At 39.2% G+C, this 24,465-nt stretch overlaps 1 protein-coding gene across 1 annotated transcript in view; it reads left to right on the forward strand.

The window, feature by feature from the left end:
• HECW2 (HECT, C2 and WW domain containing E3 ubiquitin protein ligase 2) overlaps positions 1-14,365 on the forward strand; it is a 155,378-nt gene extending 141,013 nt beyond the window's left edge. Inside the window, exons 23-29 of the mRNA XM_027730643.2 lie at positions 467-565; positions 2,314-2,443; positions 3,019-3,165; positions 3,800-3,914; positions 4,672-4,757; positions 6,086-6,198; positions 11,695-14,365. Of these exons, the coding sequence (XP_027586444.1) occupies positions 467-565; positions 2,314-2,443; positions 3,019-3,165; positions 3,800-3,914; positions 4,672-4,757; positions 6,086-6,198; positions 11,695-11,806 (802 nt within the window). The 3' untranslated portion in view covers positions 11,807-14,365. The remainder of the gene's footprint in view (positions 1-466; positions 566-2,313; positions 2,444-3,018; positions 3,166-3,799; positions 3,915-4,671; positions 4,758-6,085; positions 6,199-11,694) is intronic.
• Positions 14,366-24,465: the final 10,100 nt, after the last annotated feature.

Consider the following 24,465-nt stretch of genomic DNA (forward strand, 5'->3'; position numbering starts at 1 on the left):
TATATAGAATTCCTTAACCACCAGTCAGAAGAGGGAGCAGGGAGCCACTCTGTCAGGCAGAGAGAACTGTCAGGTGGGGGAAGCGTAGAAAAACCTCCCAGTAGAAGGGTAGAAAGGCCTCCCAGTAACATGGTTATCATTTTGGAAGATAATGCATTTATAAAAGGGCTACTCTGGCAGAGATTTGATTAGGTTAATATGGATTTGACAGTTCTGAGCAGTTGCAACTTAGCTATCTGAGGGATTTTCCACACCCTGCAGACTTGTGTTTTTTGTTGGTTGTTTTTTTTTTTATGTGCCTTACTGAGAATGTCAAAGAAACACAAGAAATAAACAAAAATGCCACAATTTAGACATGGCTGTCTGATTTAATAATGTTGTTTGGAAATACGTGTAAGCTTTGATGACAGAGCAGTGTACCAACCACAGAGTTTCAGTATAACGATTATAACTCTTTCTCTTCCAGGTTCAGGTTTAGTGGTCGGATTCTTGGTCTTGCTCTGATACATCAGTATTTGCTGGATGCCTTTTTTACAAGACCTTTTTATAAAGCCCTCCTCCGAATGTGAGTAGAATTATATTGTCTTCTCTTTTCTTTGGTTTCTTCCACATGAGCAATGCCATTCTGTGTATGGATCATTTATCATGTTTTATTGACAAAGAAGGAGGGCCATTATTTCTAATTTAATAATTTTATTCCAATCCAGGACTTTTTTGAAAAATTTACTTGTTTCCACTACCTCAAGAATGTTGTTTCTGATCACTATGAGAACCTCATGTTTTGTTTTAGCCCTGTTGTCAGCTTTCTTCTACAAAACCTTAGGTTTGCAGATATATAATGAAATGCTGTAGGCTTATTCCAGGTATTAATAAAGTTCTTATTCTTTTGTGTAATGACTCACAGGATAGGATATGAATCACTTCATAACTTAGACTACACAATCCATTCTCAGAGGTGGACTGATTGTTGGCAGTCTCCATTTTGAGTAGCTGTACTTTGATATACTTCAGACTTGTTTTTCAGAACTACTACTCCTGTTCTGGCTGAAACAATGAGAGCTGCACTTGCTCAGCATGTCTGGAATTTAAGACCTAATGAACTTAAGGTGGCTTCACTTTTGTCCTCCATTTGAAAGGTGGTTTTGAGAAGTCTGGAAGCATATTTTTTTTCTACGAAACGCCACATATTCTACTAGTGTGGACTAATGCATCTTCTTATTGCACATATATTTTAAAAATACCTAAATGCTAACAGCAGCATTTTAGGAAGAATGAGGACTTACCCCAGGTGGACTTTGCACTAGTATTGTGTGACTGCCAAATTAAATTACTTGTTTAACTTGGTGTTTCTCTAAATAGTAAATTTAAAAATGAGGGGCAACCACCTCTGTACACAGCCTAATTCGTGCAACTTTCCCACCTAAGCCCTGCACCTTTGCTTTTCTCAGAACTGATGAGCCATCCAGACTACCTGTGCAGATGGGACATGGTGCCCAATCCATCAGCTTTGATGTAGTGGCTGTTACTGCAGGATGTAACTCAAACTACACTTGAGCATCCAACTACAAGTACAGGGCTTATTTCTGGCTTTATACTGACCCAAGAATAGAAGCAGGCAGATAACCCTGCAGCTGAAAAGCTCCTTACTTAATGAATAGGCCCAGTGTCCTGTTTCACAAAACAGGATTTAAGGAGTTAAGAAGGATGGCAGAAATTGCCACCACAGTATTAAATATTACTAACAGATGACATGTTCAAAGCTTGGAGTAGTAACTGTTAAAGACAGCAAGGGGCAGTTGGCTTACAGATTGGATTTGTAAAAGAAGGACCAGGGAAGGGAAAAAGGTAAAAAGATATTTCTGTGGCAGGCAGGGTATCTGAACAGACTTCTTTGCATGACGAAGAGCTGAGAGATATGGCAGTATAGCCACATAAGCTAAAAGGATACTAGTTGCTTGTTAAAAAAAATCTTACAATTTCTTTTATTATTTGAATTATGTCTCTTCAATCTACATATTTTTATAATTCCTAAATATTCTTCATAGAAAACCTGGGACAGACTCACTGTAAGCTTAAGAAGCAGTGTGTCTTCAAATTAAAATCTGGAGTTTTGTATATTTACAAAATCATTTTGTGTTATATAGTAACTGCTGTTACTAGGCAAATAAACAGAGATTTGAAGTACTGTCATCTTTATTGACTTTTCTCTTGGCTCCCATTCACAGTCTGTTTTTCAGGACTGTCCTATTTGAGTTTAGTTACTGAGCACATGCTACTGCCATCATCTGTATTTGTGTGTTTTCTTCATCTTAGACTCTGTGACCTGAGTGACCTGGAATATCTCGACGAGGAGTTTCACCAGAGTTTGCAGTGGATGAAAGACAATGATATACACGATATCCTAGATCTCACATTTACTGTAAATGAAGAGGTTTTTGGACAGGTGTGCAAGATTATTAATTTCCTTGGTGTATTCTGCTGCTAGATAAACATTTATTTGGATAGAAGAATAATTGTCCCTCCATGCTGCTTTGAACTTGTTTTTATAAAATTCCAGTTGGTGAAACTGATGTTGAAGTCTAAAGAGGAATTATTATTTGTAACTGGTCAAACGTGTTTTTCTGGTTAAGGAGATTTTCTGGAGAGTATCTGAAATATCAGACTTTAGGATTGCTTTGCTAGAAGTAGTTTACCTGAACTGAATTGCAGCAAAGTTGCCATTCAAAGGTATTACAACACCTTTAAAAGACTTCACTACTTTAGTTACTGTAAAGATTGTTTCTCTTTTTCAACTTATTAATATTAATTATGAAGGTTCCTAAGACCAAATAGGATTTAAAATATTATTTTAAAAAAGATTTTTTCCTATGTTCCCCTATTTCATATATTCCAGTTTGCTAAAGTCAGGTTTGGTTAGTGATTTTGAGGAATTACTTCAACTTAAAATTTTAAAATATTACAATTCCTTCTTTTGTCTTCATAATACTGTGTTGTCACTTGGTCATTTTTTTTCCTAAGATCACAGAACGGGAACTAAAACCAGGAGGTGCCAACATCCCAGTCACTGAAAAGAACAAGAAAGAATACATAGAAAGAATGGTGAAATGGAGAATTGAGAGAGGAGTTGTACAACAAACAGAAAGTCTAGTTCGTGGTTTCTATGAGGTGAAAAGCTCCCATATGAAATTTACTTTCTTTCTCCTTCTAAAATATTTTTCTCTTCACATACGTTTCCAAAATTCAGAGTCCCAAATATAATCAGAAGTGTCCTTACAGATACTGGAAGGGAGGAGGGGGTTAAAAAAAAAAATGTTATTGGCATAAACACTGTGGTTATCGTGTCTTCTTTACACTGGAAAATACTACTGATCACTATTGGTATGATTAGCAGACAATTCTTGCTTAAGTGACTCATTTCGTCACTGGGCCCCTGAGGGTTTTGTGTGCATGCCGTACTCAGTATAACACAGTTGGCAAAATGTATTTCAAGGTATTTCCCTCTTACCTGTTTTAACCCAGACAATTAAAGTGAATGTCGTGAGCTTAATTTGTCCTGAAATAATTCAATATTATTTGCCAATAAAATTTCCTCCCAGTCACCGTGATCCTCTAATGCAACTAAATGGAACTGCACTGTAAGAAAAAGAAGTCCACTTATTTGCCCTTAAAAAGACAAAAACTGAATTCTATTCATTTGTGACAGAAATGATCCCTGGTAAATATCTTAGTAGCAGACTTTATGGAAGGCAAGAATAAATAAATGAAGGCATGTTGCTATGCATTTTATTTCCTTTCACAGGTGGTTGATGCAAGGCTGGTGTCTGTATTTGATGCCAGAGAACTGGAACTGGTTATAGCTGGAACAGCAGAAATTGACTTGAGTGATTGGAGAAATAATACAGAGTACAGAGGAGGTAACTTTAATTTTGACTTGTTCAGTGAGAGTGTTGGGGGGGCCTAGAACTCCCCAATTTCCAAAAGTGTAAAGAACCATCCCATGGGATATATTTTTAGTACCTTCTGAATTTCTCTGGTTAAGTTAGTGTTAGGAGAAGGTAACTTGTCCATTTTAGTTCGCTTTGTTGCATCCCCATGCAGCTCCTCCTTTACTGCTCTGGTCTGGACAGCATGACAGAAAAGTCTTCTCCACAGAAAGTACTGTGCTCAGCTGCACACCAGTACAGTACCACCCAGACATGGGAGAGAAATGGAAATGATAACCATTCTTACTTGGATATTCCTTTTTTTTTTCACATGCTCAAAGTCAACAGTAATCCCAGTGACTGCAGGCTGGCAGTTGAGATAATTTGAGAACAGTGGAAGATTTGGGAACTACTTTGAGAGAGATGGTTTCGGCATCATTTGTAGCTTTAGATAGATAAATGACATGGTATTGGAATATTTCAAGAATTGGCATTCCTGTTAGTGATTGATTAATGAAAGAAATGCTTACAAAAGACACTTTACTTCTTTTTGTCATAGTAAACTATTTCTCTGCCTTCAGGATTTTTAAGCATTTTACGAGTATTCTTCTCATACCTCCTGCCTTTTGATGTAATTGGATAAAAAATATGGCATTATTGTGACTAGGGCTGAACTAGGAAAAACTAACTATTCTCTCAACCACTTTTGTAACACCTAAGCATATAAAGGCTCTTGTTGTCTTAACAGGTTATCATGACAATCACATTGTAATTCGGTGGTTCTGGGCTGCTGTGGAAAGGTTCAATAATGAACAACGACTAAGACTTTTACAGGTAAGAAATGAGCTGATCTGTGTAGAAATAGTGTGCATCATTGACATTAGATGCTAAACTACTCCCATCTAGGTTTATGACATCCAGAAATTATGGTGATGCTGGCTATTGGGAATAACCTGAGTCAGAGACTAAATGCGATAATTTCACATGACTGAAGCTCACAGCTATTTTTTTAGGTTTCTAAGTTAAAAGTATGTTTAAGATGTCTGATGTCAATAATCTTTTACTATTGTTTGATTAAAAGTACATCAAGACTCGTAAAGACAGAGAAGGAAAACTGTGTACAGCTTAGGAAGAAGAAAACTTAGATGGAAGTTCCAGTGCCTCAAATTAGAAAATAATGATGAAAACCTTAAAATCAATCCAATCCCATTTTCACTAAGTGAGCCTGCAGGATCCAGTCATGCTGCTGCTGGAGGACAAAAATGTCTTAACAGAGGAATATTTATATATGTGGGCTTACTATTGAGTTAATTTTCTTTAAATTCAGGTTATTTGTAAAGAAACAGACAACTCCCCACTGCAAGGGGGATCTATGATGAAATTCACTGTTTTTAACTATTCAGAATTTGTATATGATCACTGATTACAAAGAATTTTCTCCTTTTGTCTGTTTAAATATTTAAAAAAGGTCTATAAAAGGCAGTGTGGGACATCTCATTTGATGGAGAGCCAGAAATGTCTGCTTACATGTTCCTATCGCATCTGTTAGTGAAAAGTTTTTATAATACTCAGATCATTAAAAATTAAGTAGCCTCGGATCTGTCAAAAACTAAGTTTGATCTGTTCATGGCAGGTTATAACTGAATCTGCTCAACAGACAGGATTTCAGCAAATGTCAGTGGGCATTCTACCTAACCCTCAGGATTTAGATATTTTCTTACAGTATTTAATAGCAGTTTATAAAATCCACATAACCAAAAAGGCATAGCACGAAGCCATCAGACATTATTACTTTTTTATGAATTCCTTTTAATGCAGAATAAAGACAGTAGCAAAATCTCACTTAGATTTAAGTTTAAGTAACTTGATATTAATAGTGTGTTATTCTACAGTACTTATGTATCATAATTGCTCTTTCAAAGAGAAACCTTTGGAGGACATTAATCTGATAAGTTGCCTCTTCTAAAGCCCTATCAGGAAATGGTCTGTTTTCCCTTAGCCTCCATTTAAAGTAGCATTTATTGTGTCCCTCAAAAATTTCCTTATTTTGCAAATGCTTTTACATAAGCATTTGGACTTCAGTGGATATGCTGATTTAAATAAGTTTCTAACCCACAGCATCTGTGTAGCCAAAATCCGTGATGTTTTGTTTGTGCTGGCAGTTTGTGACAGGCACGTCCAGTATTCCTTATGAAGGATTTGCCTCTCTGCGGGGGAGCAATGGTCCAAGACGGTTCTGCGTGGAGAAGTGGGGGAAGATCACTGCTCTTCCAAGGTACAGCAGTGTGTGTACCAATGTGAGAGATACCTCAGAGTACCTGTGACCAGGATAACAGATGAGCTGTTTGAGAAACATTAACAGGGTTTAACTGAATATGCAAATATACCTTCCCTTAACATGAAGATTTCCTTCCCCATTGTGTCTGATCCAGTGTCTGATGCATTCATTTTTGTTTGAATTCAGTTTTGTTCTCTTAAGATGGACAAGGCTGACATCCATATTGTAGTGGTTTTCTCACAGAAAATTATATTAGAATGATAACTACTGAATTTTTTTGTCAGATTTGACTAAATGTGCAGGTACTTACTTAATGAACATGCAGTTTATCACTAAAGAGCAAAAATTAATATGAATTAAAATTAAATAGCACTTGTGACTGTGTCTGAGTGAAAACTACTGTCATGTTTTTTGCATCAGACAGAGCCTTTATAGTATAGTTCAGTGATGTAATTTTTATGCTTGCCCTGATGTCGAGTGTTAACAAATACTGAAGAGTTGAGTAGAAGAGGGGGGAGGGACTAATTTGACTTGAGAGGCAGCAGGAGGGACAAGAGAAGGTGAGGATTTCAAAGAGAACAAATAGGATCAATTGAAATATGTGAAGAGGGTAAAGGAACAGTATGAAAATCCAAGATACGAAAGCAGGAGTTGAGTTGTACAAGCCCTTGCAGACAAGAGGCAGCTTTTAAATTGGATAATAGCAGGTTTGGAGGAGTAGGTTGAGAAGATTTCAAAACTGCTTTTCTAAATTTTCCATTTTGTAAAGAGTTGGGTTGTTTTCAAAGGTCCATGGTAACAATGCCAGGACTAGATTAATAGCTTGTGAATGATGCGAAAAACATCTTCTAGCATGGATTCTTCATTGACAAAAAATGACAAGTTCTTGCCTTTTCTATATTGAGATCGGACTGATATGTTTCTGGAAGACTTCCTTTTATCCAGTTCTATAATTCTGTAGCCTCTAGAATGGGTTAAGAGTGGTTATACACAGATTAGTGTGTGCAGTGTCAGAAACCTAACTCAGTCAGATCTCAGCTTTAATGTGCTGTGTACAGCCTGTGGAGGTAGCTTTGCATTAGGCTGATCCATGGAGGAAACTCAACCCTAATCTTAACTCGCTCCTCATAAACAAGATTCCTCAGGAATAAGTTGGATTCGAAGTCTCATCTGAGACACTGGCAAGAGTTCCTCACAGCTCAGACACACAGAGTTTCTCAGACCACAGCTCAGACACACAGAGTTTCTCAGACCAACAACCCATAGCTTTTTCCTCCAGCATGAGGTCAAAGGCAGAGACATCTCTTGGGTTGGCTCCTGCCTCAGGGCTGCCATCTGAACACATGGAGAAAGTCATGGATGCAGTGAAATCTACAGGCACGGCAGGTGGCCTTTAAACGAAGCCATCTTTCCAGTTCACAGTACAAATGAGAGCCAGGTGACTGAGGATTAAAGAAACCAAATTCTGGAAATTGCTATTACAACTCAAATACTCTAATATCTTCTGGGGGCCTAGTAGTATCTTGTAGCCCAACAAGTCTAGTTTTTAGTTTGATTATGATTGACCTATGAACTAGCTTTGATTCTGTTTAAAAAAGAAAAAGCTGTGATTTTTTTTTTAAATAATTTCTGACTTCAGAATTCAAGATTGTTTTTGTGAGTTTAAGTAAGAAAAGTGATTGCCTGAGTTTTTCCATATATTCTCAAATACTGGAATTCCTGGTGCTAACAAGCAGAGCTCACGGAATGGAAAAGGTCAGGACCTGCCAGAACAGGATGTTCAGAATTTCCTCTGAAAAGGTTATGCAGAGCCCTGCTTGTAATAAACTGCAGAATAAAACTGCTTCCTGTAGTGCAACACAGAGAAATGTGTTGAGAATCTTTGCTACCATAGGGTGTTCATCAAGTGTAGGGGAAATGCCACCTCCTCACTTTTCAGAGACTGTAGCACGTCCTTGAAATTTCACTTGTGATTCCCTTGGTTAGGAAACATTTGATTTTTGTCTCTGTGGACAGTTTTTAACACACAAATGTTAATGTTAAAATAAACCAACAACACGCTTATTTTGCTAAAATAAAAACAACTGTGCATGACAAACATCTACAGTTGTCATGAGCAAGCAGTTCCTGGTATTGCTTGCACATGGGGAACCTTGATCTTGTAAAAAGTAAAACTCCTTACGTGTTTATACATAAATGGGTTAAGCCCTAAGCACTGTTTAGATTTTTACCTATCTAGTTCCTGTGTGCAGGGTAGCTTCAGCCTGTGTCTCACCAGCTTCAAAGCCTCGCTGTGCACACAGTGGGTAGTACTGGCTTGAAGGTAAGAAAGCCTTAGCAATGACCCAGAGTAGCAAACTTTCAAGAGGTTTCCAAACAAGCCCTGCGTGTGTAAACACATTGCTGTATCTGCTGAGAATGCTGCCCTAGGACTCTGTGGCTCTTACTGATTCTCAGATAACTAAAGCATTTATGTTGAGGCACCATCACTGGCTCCTAGCAGTGTTGAACTCTGCAAATTGCCCTTTTAGCAGGAGTGCTTGTGAAATTTGATAATGCTTGGTGTGAGGGTGGCAAAAGCTTAACAAGTCAGAGGACTTTGTTTCTTCCTCTGTTTCTAAAAACACTACTGCAGTGGTGTAAACACAAGCGTACCTATCCCCATCTCTTCTCCCTGACTTTGAGATCCAAAGAGCAACTAGTATAGTTACTTAGATACGTGACTGTGGTCAAAGCAGCTGTGAATATAAACGTAAAAGTTTTCACTAGATGTTTACCTAATTTCCACTGTTCTGACTGCTGTGTAATCAGTTCTGCTGAATCACAATAGTGAGATTTCTGTGAGGCACGTCAGGTTGCCTAGCTTGTATCACTGTCTTTTACACTAACAAGGCAGGATGTAAAATGCCTGAAAAGTTTGATTATTACAGGTCTAGCGTAACTATTGCTACCTCAATGCCACTTCTACTTCCTTCTTTTATACTGTGTTGTAGATTAGACTAAATCAGGGGAGGGACTGTTACTCTTTCATTTCACACACATGCTGAGAAATTAGTTCCAGGTTCATTGCTGTACATTATATATACATATGCATGTGATGATTCACGGGAAAACAGTTTTTATGTCTGACTACTTGATTTCAACTCTAAGTCACTCTATTTTACTACGGCAATCAAAATGAAAGGGAGATTAATCAGGAATCTAGGCTTTAGAAGCCAAGATGGTTTGAAATGTTGTCATAAAATGTGAGCCCAGGAAGATGAACAGTTAGTGCCCATGTGGTTTGAAATGTTGGAATGGGAAAACACTGTCCAGAAGGGAGACAAACCTTTCTTCTCAAACTTCTGAAGTTGTTTACTGGGGTTAGAAAAGCATGCATCACCTCAGAAGACAAAGGTCTTGGTTTTGTCTTTTTTAATTACTTGGTTTTCTGAACTAAGTGACTGCATTTTCAAAATTGCCCTCAAAATTAAGATAAAACTCAGTTCTCTTAATAAATGTAAACAACAAGCTGGCTTATTATTAAACCATTTAGTAACGAAATCTTGCTAATTATACACTGTCTTTTATAATTTGTGGTTTTACAACCCACACAGCATGATCCATAGTTCTAATGAGTGGCTGCCAGCCCCATGCAGCAGAAGCATGTGGTTAGACTGTTAATTGCCCAAGACTCTTCCACAATCTACACTGAATTCAAGAGATCACCGAGTTCCATTTGCTGCTGGGCTTAAATCAGTCTCTTTCTTCAAAAGATAATATTTTCAATTTTTTTTAAGTATGCAGGAAGAAATGCAATAATTTAAGTTATATGACAGATACTATTTTGTAAGGTTTTTGGAAAGGCAAAGAAGGAATAAAATACGAGGTTTCCCCCAGGAGCCTTAGAGAGGCGGCTGGGTGGAGAAATTTTACCAGGCTCCTGGAATACCAGGTGGGGGAATGCCAACAGTGTACTTCTAAGAGTACTGTATATGGGGAGGGTGCTTAATTCAAATATACAATTATGTATTTGGTGTTTGGACTGTGTTTATAATAATAGTGTGGCTTTGTGTACTGTGTACACATTTCTTCAGCCTGATATTTTTATGACACTACAAGGCTTTAACTGAGTGTTTCAGCATCAGTGAGGGTTTGTAATGGACTCTTAGGTTTTTTTAACAAGCGAGATTAACCCACTTCACTTCATGTTCCATCCCCATAGTCAGGAGCTGAGAGCCACTTAAAATGGCATTGAGTGAATTTGCTCACATGGAAGGCAGCACTTTGTGGTTCAGAGAAAGTCTGTACAGGTCTGTGGTAGACACTTGGATTTCTGGATTGGTTAGGTTAAATGAGGAGTCACATTTGCTACGAGGAGGGAGCTTGTTCAGTCCTTCCATTAACATGCTACATATTTACACAATACAGATCATACTGATGAAGGGCAAGTCACTGCAGGAAGACTTTGGTTTTCAGCTGGGTTGTATATAAATAACTCTATGATGTGTTTTATTGCAGAAGAATGAATTATTTGTAAATATAGACCTGCCAAAATACAAAAATGCCTAAAATCAATCTCAAGTGAGACTTTGGTACAAAGCTTCAGAGCAGAAAAGATGCCTCCTCCGGCTTCTCTTTGCATCATTTCATCTTCAAGAACGCATCACGTTCATAGTTACGCTATCTATTTCATTAAAGCAGGCTCATTCACTACAGTGTTTTAGAAAGTCCAATCCTTAGCCTGCCCTGAGGTCAGGCAATGATCTCCATTATTCTATTACGAAGAGAAACCTTTGTTATCTCCCTTTCCATTCTCTGGAAGAGGTTTTGAGAGACAGTTCCAAATGTGTCAACAAACTGAGGCAGATGGACTTAAAAAACTGAGAAATAAATCACAGGGTCATCCTGCATAGTTTTGTGTAATTACAAAAGTCATTGGCTTGTAAGGCCAGGTATGTACCTAGGGAAAATCAGCACAAGCAGTGATTTCCCAAGAGTACAATGCCAAGGAAATTGTAGAAGGAAGAGCATCTAATTTGTCTGTCCTTTACTACTGTGAGGTTGTTTCCTATATATCAGGAGATGTATCGAAATATCTTGTTTATTATTATAAATACAGTATTCAAGTGTCATCAGTACAGAAAAGAAATGTTGCGTCTCAGAAGACACATTTAAAGCCAAGATTTCAGACCAGACTGTTCGAATTGAATGCTGTATAATTTTTTTTTTTTCTCATGCACATTTAATGGATAAAATTTATCCCATGCCTCTTGGGCTGTCAGTGTATTTCTAAAGACCATCATAAATGCTTCTTACTGGCTTATTTTAATGAGAAGAAAGTAGATTAAACCTCACTACCTGTTCATTTGGAAAACATGATTTGACAGAACACAGTCTTCTGAAAGAAATACTATCTGCCCGTCTCTGTGCAAGCACATACCAGTCTGTGTGTTCTCTTTTGAACCTTTTAAATAATGTACTTCTTCACCTCCTCTCTTTTTTTCCCCTCAGGGCTCACACTTGTTTCAATCGTCTGGACCTCCCCCCTTACCCATCATTCTCTATGTTATATGAAAAACTGTTGACAGCAGTTGAAGAGACAAGTACTTTTGGACTGGAGTGATACACAAACCACAGTGCCCAGCTCATTGGACTTTTGTGGATCTGTCTTCTCAAGGAATGAATGAACTTTTGTACTGGATTTCTTAGAGGAAAATTGTTTCATGGTGCAATTCAAATAATGAGGTTCCACGAAAGAGCTTACGAAGCAATTAAAAAGCGTTGTGGTAGTGGCAGAATTCTCTACAGTGAAACTAGAGTGTGCCTGATGTGCAGGGAGAACCAAGTCTTGCAATCCGTGGTTTTTCCACGCTTCTTTAATTTATGTTCTGAGCAAACAAGAAACGTGATGCCATGTTGTGATCAATCTGGCTACTGCAAAACTGACATGTACCCAAACACCGGATTTCATCAAAGTTGTTGAATAGAAAATTCAAGTCAAAATGTGAAATCATTCAGCCCCTTATCTACCCAGTAAATTATAAAAAAAAAAAAAAAAAGCATACAAATGAATTATTTTTTTTTTAATTCATGAAGGTACATTACTTTATGCCATATTTTGTAAAAGCATATCCAGCACTTGCTTACCTAAGACTACGAGTGCCTGCATGGGGTGCACCATAGAGCTCAAGTTCCTGGGGTAGAAGTGAATTGGAAGGCAAGTCAGCAACAAAGGACGTAACAACAGCTTGCATTAAGGAGGTTTGTGGAACTGCGTTTGCCAGTGGTGTGTATGACAAAATATGAGCTGTTACAATGAACTTAATAACTTAATAAGACTGATTTTGTGCTTTATACTGCATGGAAACTATTTTAAGAAGAAACTAGCAATTTACCACATCATATCAGGAAAAAACCCCCTAACACAGTGACTTCTGTTTATTTTTATAGGTTCATTATATTATGTTTCTTAGAGTGTAAACAGGAACCAAGCAAACTAAAACACTATTTCTGTTCTGTCACTTTCCATGCTTGAACAGACATTCTGCTAGTGTTTATTCTTGAAGCACTCTCAAGGGGAAAAAATGCCTTTTATTTTTATAAGAGTAAAAAAACTCCCGAAAATATTTTGCACTGAATGTACCAAAGTTGAAGGGACATTATGATCTGACTGATAGCAAACTGCATCACTATCAAGTATCTATAAAAACGCTTAGGAACCAGGCTTTCTTCACAGTGCCATGTCTATAGATATCAGGACTGTGCACTTAAGTAATAATTTTATAATACTATATGTGATATTGTAATATGCATTTATTTTAAATGCATCTGGGTCATTTTTCATGCATTGGATAACTTAATGCAGTGGAGTTTAATACAGATATTTCATATTCTCCCCACAAATTTTTATTTGTACAGCACCATAAAACACTAGCTCATTTGGAAAACCATGAGTAACCTGCTTTAAGGTGAGCCACTGGTCATAATGCCACTGTCTTGTATCAGTGAACACCTACAAGATGTAAACTGTTCGTAGTGTCCAAGCTTGCATTTTCACTGATAAATAGTTTTCTTATCAAATGTTATTTGAAAACAGTTTTTATGGCATATCAAACACTGCATGGACACCAATTTCTTTATGCTTAATTTCGCTGAAATACATGAGGCTTGCTCGCATCTATTTTTGGTACTTTCCTCCAGATGGTCTTGTGGAACACTTGTGCAGCTGCACGCCATGTCTCGTACAGCTGCTGTCACGCAGCGCATCCCCACCACATTTTAAAACTCCAGAAGTTGCACTTGGATACTGGATGACAAGAACATGAATCTGGCTTTGTGCTAGCCCTTTTGGTAGCACCGAAGCACAGCAAGCCCCGTGCTGTGGGAAAAGTAGCTTTCGAAGTAACGTTCTCACTTTGGAGACTCTTGAAAGGGCATCTCAGGGAGGTATCCTGCCTTGTTCTTGTGGGAGGTTCTTTCCAACGGATGTGAACATCTATGGAGAAGTCGTCAGCAGGGACTGCCAGTCCACCCTCCAAGTCAGAAGGCAGGTGCAGCTGTGGTGGTGGCAGCAGAGACCGAGAAAACCCTTCAGAATTACTGAAAATGTGTTACGCGTGCAAAGGAAAAGCAAAATCAGAGTGAAAGCATTCTTTTATTTCAAGAATAATTGAGCTTCTGCATGACATCTGGGACTCTCTTAAGTAACATAGCTTTTCTTACACTACTTCTGGCTGGTATGAAGTAGCAAAGAAAAATCCAAACATGTCACCCTCTTTCTACACATATATTTATCAGTCTTTGCTAAGATTGCATGTCACAGATCCTAATGCACATCTTTTTTCAGAACATGAATGAGCAGTAGGCAAACTGACTTTTCATCAGGTCACTCCAGCATGGCTCATGTTTCATATGATCCATTCACTGAGTAGCTAAAACTCTGGCACTCGAAGCAAAATGTTGGAAGGACTACAGAATTTTCATTTTACAATACTGTGTTATCTGTGGTCTAAAAAAGAGATTTCCCAGGTGGAAACTGTATCTACAAGTTTTGAACCAGATACTCTTTGGAATGAAAAGTTTAAATACTTGGCACAAAGTAAGTTTATACTAGTTTGCCTTTTAAGTTATGCTTTTGTACAAAACTAAAACAATAAATGCATCTTGTCAATTTTTATTTAAATATATCTACTGCACCCATTTGTTCTGTGTTTATGCATGTAAAAATAATTTAAATCAGCCATGATGATCTGGTATTATGTAAAGATGTGACAGGGTCACCAGTGGGGCAGCTGTCAGTTAGAAAATAGATAAATTTTAAAAAATCCAGAATCTTTGTAGCGTTAAACCCAAGAGAGACTAAGGAGAAGCTGCTGCTTCCTCCTTTGCTGTCAGCATCACCTGGGGGACTCTAGAAAAATGCTGTTTGAAAGTTGAGGTGTTGTTTGCCTGGATACAGCTACCTGTGGTGCCTCGAGCCCTTAGCTGGCTCTTTGTGATGGTATAAGCGATGCTGCTGCCCTGAAGAGATTAGCAAGGAGGGAGTATTAGAAAGGAAGCCTGAGCTTTGTCAAACACCCACGTCTCCTGGCAACTGCTTGAAATATTCTCCCTTTGGTGTTGGAAGCCATTCCCATTAAATGTGTCCCAAGTGAATGCCAACTTGCATGTCCTGCAGCTAACTGCAACAGGTGACCATGATGCTTTTGTTATGACATGCTCTGTGGCAGGGACAAGAGTCCAGATAGAGAAAGACTTGAGAAGCCTATCTGAAAGCTCTGCATCTCCTCAGAGCCTTTCCAGATGGTGTAAAGGAGCTTTCCATTTAGGTAGAAAAAAAGCCAGTCAACCTGAAGTAGACTCTTTAGCTAGAGTGATGACAGCTCGTCCTAACTTAACCCGCAGCATCTCCATCAGGCAGAGTCTGGTGGGGGAGGTCCCCGCAAGAATTTAGGTGAGGTGCCCATGTTTCCTGCTCTGCTGGGAGGTGGAGCCACTCATCACGAGCCAAAAGGCAGCTCACAGGTCAGTGCATCTCTCCCGGCCAGGCTTGCAGCAGAGTGGCCTCTGTCCCCAGCACTGCAAGGTCAGGTCCACCTCTTTCCAGGTCCCAAAATCCCAGCCTAGCAGAGGTGCACTTTGCTCACCTGGCACTGCTAGCAGTCAGTTTAACCATCACACTCCTAAATACACCAGAAAAGCTTGTAATCAGTGAAATTGCTCAGTGTGGCACCTACTGTAACAAGCAGTCACCCGTTCAAGGTTGCAAGCCAGACAAGGACAGCGGTGCTTTGGCCCGCAGCAGGCAGGAGAGCAGGAGACAGCCATCTGCCACCTCTGCCACACCGTCAGCAGCACCTGGCAGGGTAAGATGGGAAAGCCTTTCAACCCAAACCCCCTGCCTGCTGTTTTACCTTCGTATTCGTCAAATAATTGCCTTTTTTGCTTTCAAACATAATTTTCATTATCCTTGTACTGAACCTACCATAAAAATTGTTAGTATGGCTTAGAGAGTATCTGGGGTGAAATCCATGTGTGCACACAGGCCTGCTGGGCACCACATGAACTCCACTTTGCAGCAGCTAACCTTGGGTCACACAGGGTACAGGGAGTATATGTAATCTTCAGGGAAACTGAAAATCTAGGCAGCAGCATGCTGGCAGGACATCAGACAAAGTTTCTGGCATGAGTTAAGCTGGCAGAGCACCAGAATGGTAGTTTTCTCTGTTTAAAATTATAGGAAAGAGAAGAGTTTTGTGGTTGCTTATGTATTTTTAATCCTTTAAAAAGGGGGAGGAAAAAAAGGAAAAAAATTCTTTCTGAAGCGTTCACAAGGTATCATCTGGTTTTTAAATGTAATCTCAGCAGTATTAATTGCAGATGTTTACTGACTTTCTGCAGTGGTAGCTGCAGAATTTTATGGAGATACTTGAAGCACACTGTCTCTGGTCTGAGGGAATTCCTGTTCACAAAAGGGGAATCTGCAGCAGCTGTGTTTGAATAGCCAGTGTAAGTTGAATTCCCAAAGCATAAAGCAAGTTACTTCTTTACAGCAAATGAAACTTATCTGCATTAAATTATACAGTGGTTTTGTTTTTCCTGCCACTGTTTTTATGTGGAGGGTCAATTTATTCCTGTTATTAGTAGTAGGAACTGAGCAGAAGTTTGGTCTTCAGGCCACTCTTGGACTAGTCTAATTTTTTGCCTAAATATTTTACAGTAAAAAAGAATTTGGGAGGTTGAATTTGAAATTACTTGTTTGCTGGAGGATAAACATATATTAGGTAAATAGTAGAGGAAAAGAACTTTATTGTAAAGCCAGTACAACCCATTTTTGTTAGCAGTGTGCAAAATTATAAAGCTGACCATCTAAACACAGAATTTTCACAATGAAAGATGGTTTATATTTTGCATCTCTTTCAAATATGCAATAAGCTTCATAATGCTTCTGTTCAATTTTAGATTGACTAATTTTGGCACTAGACTACTACTATTTAGGGTGTTAATTGCTATGAAGTTTTTTTATTTAAACGCTTCTAGTATTTTAAAAAATAATTTTATGGAAAGAAAGATGTTTTTCAGGTTGAAACTGCTTTTAGGGCTTTACTTCATCGGCTTTGTTCAGAGCTATGTTATGCTGTAGGTATTTTAAGGTAAAATCATTATTTGAGAGTTCTGTTTTGTATGACTACATGATGACTTTCTGACTACTTCTTAGAAAGACTCCTCCTGACTGTAGGTGAAAGGATGACAGTCAAAGACTCTTGTGGAATGGTTACAATCCATTGAGTATCTGTATGTATTAAAAGTGTATCTAAAAATACCACCTAAGAAGTATATGAAATAATTGGTACACTCATTGATTGACCCCCTTCTAAATCAATAATTCAAATTTTGAATTTGTTTCCTTTCAGATTACATTGCAGAATAATTACAATCAAATTTAAACTAGAGAGGTATTCTAATAAATTTCTTAAAATTATGGTGAGTGCAAAAGTAGCTAAACTATGCTACTCTCCTTTCTCCCATTAAAAAACTTTTGAATAATGAAACTCATCTTTTCTGTTTTGTTTCTTTTCTTAGAACTTTCAGAAGCTTCTCATTCAGCCTCTTCTAGAATAAGCCTTGTCTACTTAGAGGGCTTTTGTTAAGCACTCAGGAGGTATATTGTTCAACTAATTTAACATACTTTTGTACTGACATCAACGTAATTAGCTTTTAAATGTATAGGCCTACAGAACTCCACAGGACTCTGGTCTCCTTTATTCTGGGCTGCCTTCCAAAGGCCATCCTTCCTCTCCCTTTTGATTGCCTGTAATCCTACAATCACCCAGAGACAATTGCTGACCACCTACGCTGACTGAAGCTGTAGTATCAGAGTAAGACTGTGGATTTGTTTATTTTTCAAAGCAGCATCCTTCAGTCCAGAGTCGATAGGATCGACTATCGACTATAGTCGATGTTATTCTGACATCCAGATTAAGTAGTTTAAGAAAATTAGTCACAAAAGATTTTTGGAAAACAGTTGAATATGTATCCAAGGGTAAAATGTCCTTTGATTTTGGTTTTGCAAAATTCATGAGGCAGGAGATTTTTCTTGTAATATTTTATACTGCCAGAATTTGTGATCCCCCTGGGCTGCTTCAGGCTGTTGGCTAGGTGGGTGCACAGCCTGTGCAGTGAGGCAGGTGAGTGCTGATCCAGAAATCACAGCAGCAGGGATTTATTACCTTAGTGAGGACTGTGCCTTCCACAGCTGGAGACTTTGTCATACAGCCCTTGAATGAGATTGTTCCAAAAGCTTGTTCCAGTCAGTGATGCCTGCTAATTGCAATACTAGCAGCTCACGACATGCTCCACTGACTATTCAACATTTTTCATTTTAAGTCAGAATTACATTTTTTATAATTAGAAATACTCATCTAGCATTATAAGGTCAATAAAAGAAGATTTTGCTGAGACATCATATTTGATTGCCATGCTGGCTGCAGCCAGACACTGGAGCTGAGTAATTTTAAAGTAGATTACTATATGAATAAGTAAATAAATCTCTGAAGCCTCATAAATAATTCCAAGGAAGGAATGTAATTGCAGGTGCTGTAGTGATAAGATAGGGCAGTTCCATGCAGCACAGGAAGCATACAAGATGCAGCCATGGAACAGTGATAGAGTGAAGATAAGTCTGGAGGAGTAGGGACAGAAATAGGACTGCACTTTGCAAATAGGGAGCAGGACAGTGAGCTGTGAATGATCACTGGGTATACAAAAGGGGATACCTTTTGTTTGAAAATTAGGCTATGATAATGCACCTAGGGAAAAATTACTATTCATCCTGAAGTACTTTAGTGTTACTGCAACTGCAAGAGACATGCTTTACCTAATTATTAGATTTTGAAAATCTAAACTACAGAGTCAGAAAATTTACTTCTATGTGCATTTTTTTCTTGTTGTATTGGGTCTGGGTTGTGTTTTTTATTTTTTTTTTTTTGCTTTTAATTTGGGTTATTTTCAGGAAAATGAAGGCTTTAAATAAAGTAAGGGTGGTGTCTGGAAGTCCTCTTTACTCTTGTTAGTACGAATAATGATTGTTTATTACTATCTGCATTTGGCAAGAGAAATAACATCTGGTAAGAAGTTAAATCAATACAACCAATGATGAACATTCCTTTAAAATGTGATGGGCCAAATCCCTAATACTTAGATGTGTTGAAATGCAGATTTTTATTTATTTTTTTTCTTAGATGCTTGGGGTTTGTGTTAGGGTTGTGTAAGAACCATGCATTTCCACAAAGACAGGGACTGTTATGCCATTTCTAAAGCTTACTTAAGGTAATTAAAATATTCTCAATGACCTAGTTAGCTTTAGCTGATGCAAGTCTTGACTCCATTCACACTCTAATGACATTATCAGAAAAAATACTGTAGGAAGACTTCAGGATGGGGTTCTCTATCTAAAAGCTGAGCTGGCTCTTTACCTAGAAGACAAGACTATTGGATGCATCAGTACAGAGTCAAAAGAAGAATTCCTTGCGAGTTTTCTTCTTCAACACAGTAACTGAGATGGTAAGAATTGATATAAACTTGAAGTCCTAAATGAGAAGACAACTGGTAGTACATTGAACCATAATGGTTCAGTAGTTCCATACAGCAGGACATTTTTCTGCAATGAGTCTGCAACACTCAGGAGACTGCTGTTTATTATCAGCATTGCAGGGAGAGGAAGAATTCTAATAATATTAAGTACATAAATCATATTAGGAGGATGCTTTTTCTTTGTAATCTTGGAATGACATAGCCTTGAGGGCATCCGTGAATCCTGATCAGAAAGGCTGCTTTTTGTATAAGGGACTGAACATTTGTACTTGTAAGGGCTGGTACAGTATGGAAAGGGAGAACTTTAGAGAACAAGAAGGTAATGAGGGATGTGGTGTGGAATACTGCTACCCCCAAGTCAGCTGATATTCCTGCCCTGACTAGGCTACAGTTTGGTTTATTCTGCATGTTTGAAAGCGCATATAGTTTTACAAGCTTTTGTAGTGGGGATGCAGGCATCCAGAATCTAACAGGTATACAGGTGCATCTCCCTCATTTTTGACAATTACTTGATATAATTTTATAACAAGTTCTTTGTTTTTAAAGAATTTCAGGCACTGAGAATACAGAGTGCGTATTTATTTCTAAGCTTTAAGTAGAACACGGTGTATTTTTTAATCCTTTCCATACTTTTCAGTTAAGTGTTCACAAGACTGTATATCAAATACAATACCAAGTTTTTCTATCTTTCTACAAGCCAATTTAAGTTTCATCTGAATTTGGTATATGTCTTTCACAAAACACTAAATGGGGAATATGTGCTTCAAGCATTAAGATGGTCTATGTCCTTTTCTCCATTTACATTGCATTACATTTCACTATTTTTCTTTGAGGCAGAGAGAACAGTTAGAAAATGTGTTGAGTGTGTTACAGGGGCACACAATGTGTTTCATTGTGCCTGGCTTCAAGGAATGTACTATAATGTTTGACTGCTCACAGATTCACATAATTTGAATACAGGACTGTTGTGTTGTATTTCCTGTTACTCAAAAACATTTGGGGAAAAGATTTTTCTGTGTATAATTTTATTTTCATACTGATCTCTATTTTGTTTAAGACCATGTTTCATCATGAAATCACTTAATTAAAATAAATCTTCTTACAAAATCCACTTTGGAAATAACTTCTTTTATTGTGCCTCTGAATATACTGTAACATCACTTTTTAAATGAGTACCTTTATCTCTAGTTCATTCTATGCCCTTTGCAGCATTTCAAAACATTTAGAAGAACCACAAGATACTCTTTGTGACATCACCTTTTCTAAGTCCTATCTGGTGGCCTATGGCATCTGGCAAATTACAAATCATCGTTTTGGAAGGGGAAAAAGTAAGGATTCTGCAGCCATATGCAACATAATTTGAATAAGAACTACATATGAACAAAACCCCCTATGACAAATGAACCAAGCACCAGATATCACAGGTAACACATTGGAGAGGCCCAGGCTTTGTGTAAGAGGCTCTGCTTTTGACTGGAGCAACACAGAGGTTTTGACTGCTGTAACACAGGAAAGCACAGTATTTTCACAGGGAAATATCTTCAGGGAAAAATGCGTTTTTCTGTCGTGAATAAAAGTCAGTGCTTCCCCCTCTACCCACCCAAGATTTCCTTCTACTTTTCTAGCATAATAATAGTTCCAGTAAGAGATACTGGTCTTTCACCAGCACTTAGGTAAGGGTTCTCCCCACCAAGACACAGGAGAATGGTGAAATGGCAAGCTGTCACTTCTCTTTTGTGTTATGTAAACTCTTTATAGAATCTGATAGTTAAGTGATATTTCTATTATTTTTATCTTTTTCTAGAAGGTAATTTTGCATTCTTCTGCTGCTACCAGAGCTGTGATGCAAGCTAACTTAAATCACTGAAGGAGAGCTGCTGTGGGAAGAGGTCAGGCTTTGAGACTGGAGCCCTTTCAGAATCTGTTCTCTGTTGTCATTCTCGATGTTAGACTCATATTTTCATCCCGGTCACCGATAAATGACACCACGTATTGCACAATTGCTCACTTTCCCCTCAGTATAAACACTGGAGTTGGTATGGAGCTCATGCTGAAATCTAGAGACTTTTCCCACTGGATCGAGGATTGCCTTTTGTGAGAAAGTGGTGCAGAGATTGTGGCACAGGTAAAAAAAAAGAAAGAAAAGTCAGGTTTTTTTTTTTTAAATGACCTGTATTAAATAAGAACATGATAATTCTTTTTGGGTAAGGGTAGTATCTGTATTCAATGATTAGATCATGTCCAGAACTGGCTATTGCAAATATGGCAGGATGTGTTGTGCTGATTCTGAGGGGCCTGTGGTAAAAAACCATTCTGTGCTTTATTTCCTGTTTTAGGTTAGTGTTTGGTATCAGAGAGGTTGCTTCACCTAACAGTGCTTGGCAGATGTCTGAGGCATGGGTAAGATCTGTAGGGTGGTGTTGCTTATTTTATCCCCACAGAGTGAGAGAAACATTTGGTAAGCACAGGCTGCTTTATGCTATGATCTGAGATGCACCAAGTCAGCACATTTTTCAGCTGGCCTGCCACACTCTGTGTGCTGTTTTGGCCTGCCAACTCCATGTTCTTTCCTCAAGCAAATGGCTCTGACTACTTTGCAGAACAACCATCACCCGCCTTTTCAGGCAGATTTGCTCAAGCTTCTTGAAGGCTGCAGTAGTAGAGGCAACATGTAGATGATGTGTATCTTTTCCCCATGAGTTTTAACTGCAGGATGCTGGAGATGCTCAGGTAAGCTGTTGTTTTGCATGTGGTGTTGTGGTACTTAAGCACACACCACGATGTGGAAGGGCTGTGCTGCAAAGAGGCTTAAAAGCTTGCTGGAGTTAGTCTTTGGCCTCATGTTTTTTGAGGCCTTTTTTTGGTGCTACGGTTCAGGGTGTTGTCTTGTCAAAAAAGTTACCACAAGTTGGAGAAGGCCGATCAGACATTCCCAGCTTCCAGCTACGTGGCTCCTAAAGTTGTGTGCTTGCCCTGCACCCCATGGCACAGTTACCTGTGGTAAGGGAAGGGTAGGTTGCCATCTATTCAGTCCAAAGTACATCAACCTTGTGACAGATTTGAGTTGAAATCAGCACTCCTTGAGGGAGCTGAGCTTTTTCCATAAGGCTAGCTCCCTAAAACACCTGATCTACGAGAGCTGTACATCACAGCTTTGCCAGATGGATAACTGATCAAGAAGAAATTGTTATTCTCGTGAAAGCCTCTAAAGACTCTAAAAAGCCAGCTTAGTAATGGGTAGGTAATCAAGGTAAGCAAGAGAAGAAGTAACTAAGAATGGGAATTATGAAGCTAACACCTTTAATTACTATTTTTTAATTATCCCAAAGACCAGGTGTATACATTAGGAATAATAATAGTTCATGATCCTGTACTATTGTGACCTTCAGCCTACCATTCCCCCTTCTCCACCCCTTGTTTGTCATTCTCAGTTGTGGTGTATCTAAGTAAAATTCCAAAGTCCTCAGGGTGGAGTCCTGTCAATTATACCCTTCTCTAAGTGCCATTCATGTTTCTATGGCATTACATAAACAGATAACCAGGACTACAATAACATGCATGTCACAAAGCATTTTTAGTATTTACTTGGTTTTCAAAACTTCGAGGAAGAGTAGAGCAAATCTTGAAAAGAATCGGTAAAGGCACACAAGCAGCTAAGGAGACAAACATAAGCACTGTCATTTACTTCTTGGCACCACCTGCTATAATAACCTAAAACATCTTAATTGTGGTCATCATTTAATTTTACTCTGTGGATCATTTGGTATGTTCGGAATGCTGCTTGCTTTTCATACTGCACAGAGAGCACTCCTCAACAAAACCAATCTTGTCCACATGTTGTATTTTTATTTGACAGATGTATTTGAGATCGTGTTATAATGAAGAAAAGGTTATAATGATCTCAAACTCTGCAGACTTCGAGTCATGTGGTGGAACTCTGTGGGAGAGAGTAAAGATTTTAGACTGATTTTATCAAAAATACCCACAGCTCAAAGTGCTAAAAAATCTAGATGGAAGCAGGAGCTTCCATTGAAAGGCAGCTCTTAGTAGGTATATTTGTGTCAGCTACATGGTATAACATATTCTGAACTCTTCAAGAATACTTTCTGCTTTCTCAAAGTGCATATCTTATCTTCATTTATACTACTTTCATCTTAATGCAAGCTGTGACAACGTGACTTATGTACTTTACTCACCATTAACACAGCAATTACCCATTTCACTGGCAGTGCCATGACATAAACAAAATTAACCCAGTACTTCTAATGGTGCACTGCTGAAATTAAATACAGAACTTAAACTCTTATGCTACATTACTATTACTGCCTTCATGACAAATCTATTATAAAACGGATGTTTGCAAATTTCTAGAGCAGCTGGTTGGATTGCTTCAGAGAAAATCAATTTGACAAACAAATTGCAGCTATTTTAGAACTCTTTCTAACTTCAACTTATTTCTAAACCATGCTCTGGGCTATTTTGAATCCTCAGAAAGGGTCTTTGAAACTACACGTTAAAGCCTTTTAACTTTTTTTTTTCTTCTGGGCTCCTTGAAACACGAGGCTCTGAAGGCGCAGTGCATGAAATTGTCAAGCAGGCTCCGTGCGAGACGTGTACTTGTCTAAAAGCACTGAAAAGCGCTCTGCTCCCTGCAGAAGTCAGTGAGCAGTGGTTTCCCAGGGTGTTTTTTAGCCGGGCTCAGACAGCGCTGCGGTCGCCCGAAACCTCGCCGGCTGCGTCATGAGCCCAACCGCGAGCGGCCAGGCCGGGGAGCGCACACGGCTGTGCCACCGCGGCCGGGGCTCTGTCACATCCCCGGACCCGAGCGGAGCGGAAACGCTGCAGACGCGGCCCCACGTCCCGCGGCTCCGGGATCTGCGGGGGCACAAAGGGGCCGCCCCGCCGCTGCCCCGCCGCGCAGCCGGGCGGTGCCCCGTCCCTCACGGGCCCGCGGGCCGGGCACGCGGCACCTGCCGCGCCGCCTGCGCGGGGCGGGGGCAGCCGGCAGGGGGCGCTCCCCGTCCCCGGGGGCCGCTCCCGCCAATCGCGGGGCCGCCGGGCGCGCGCGGCCGGGCGCGGATTGGCCGCTCAGCGGGCGGGGTGGGCGGGGCCGGGCGCGCGCGCGGCCGGGGCAGCCGCGCCCCGCGGGCTGCGCGTTTCAAACGCCGAGAGCGAGCGAAGGAGCGGGAG

This window comes from Pipra filicauda, unplaced genomic scaffold (genome assembly GCF_003945595.2).
Source record: "Pipra filicauda isolate LSUMZ 115617 unplaced genomic scaffold, ASM394559v2 scaffold149_size4050908_pilon, whole genome shotgun sequence".
In the NCBI taxonomy this organism is placed as follows: domain Eukaryota; kingdom Metazoa; phylum Chordata; class Aves; order Passeriformes; family Pipridae; genus Pipra; species Pipra filicauda.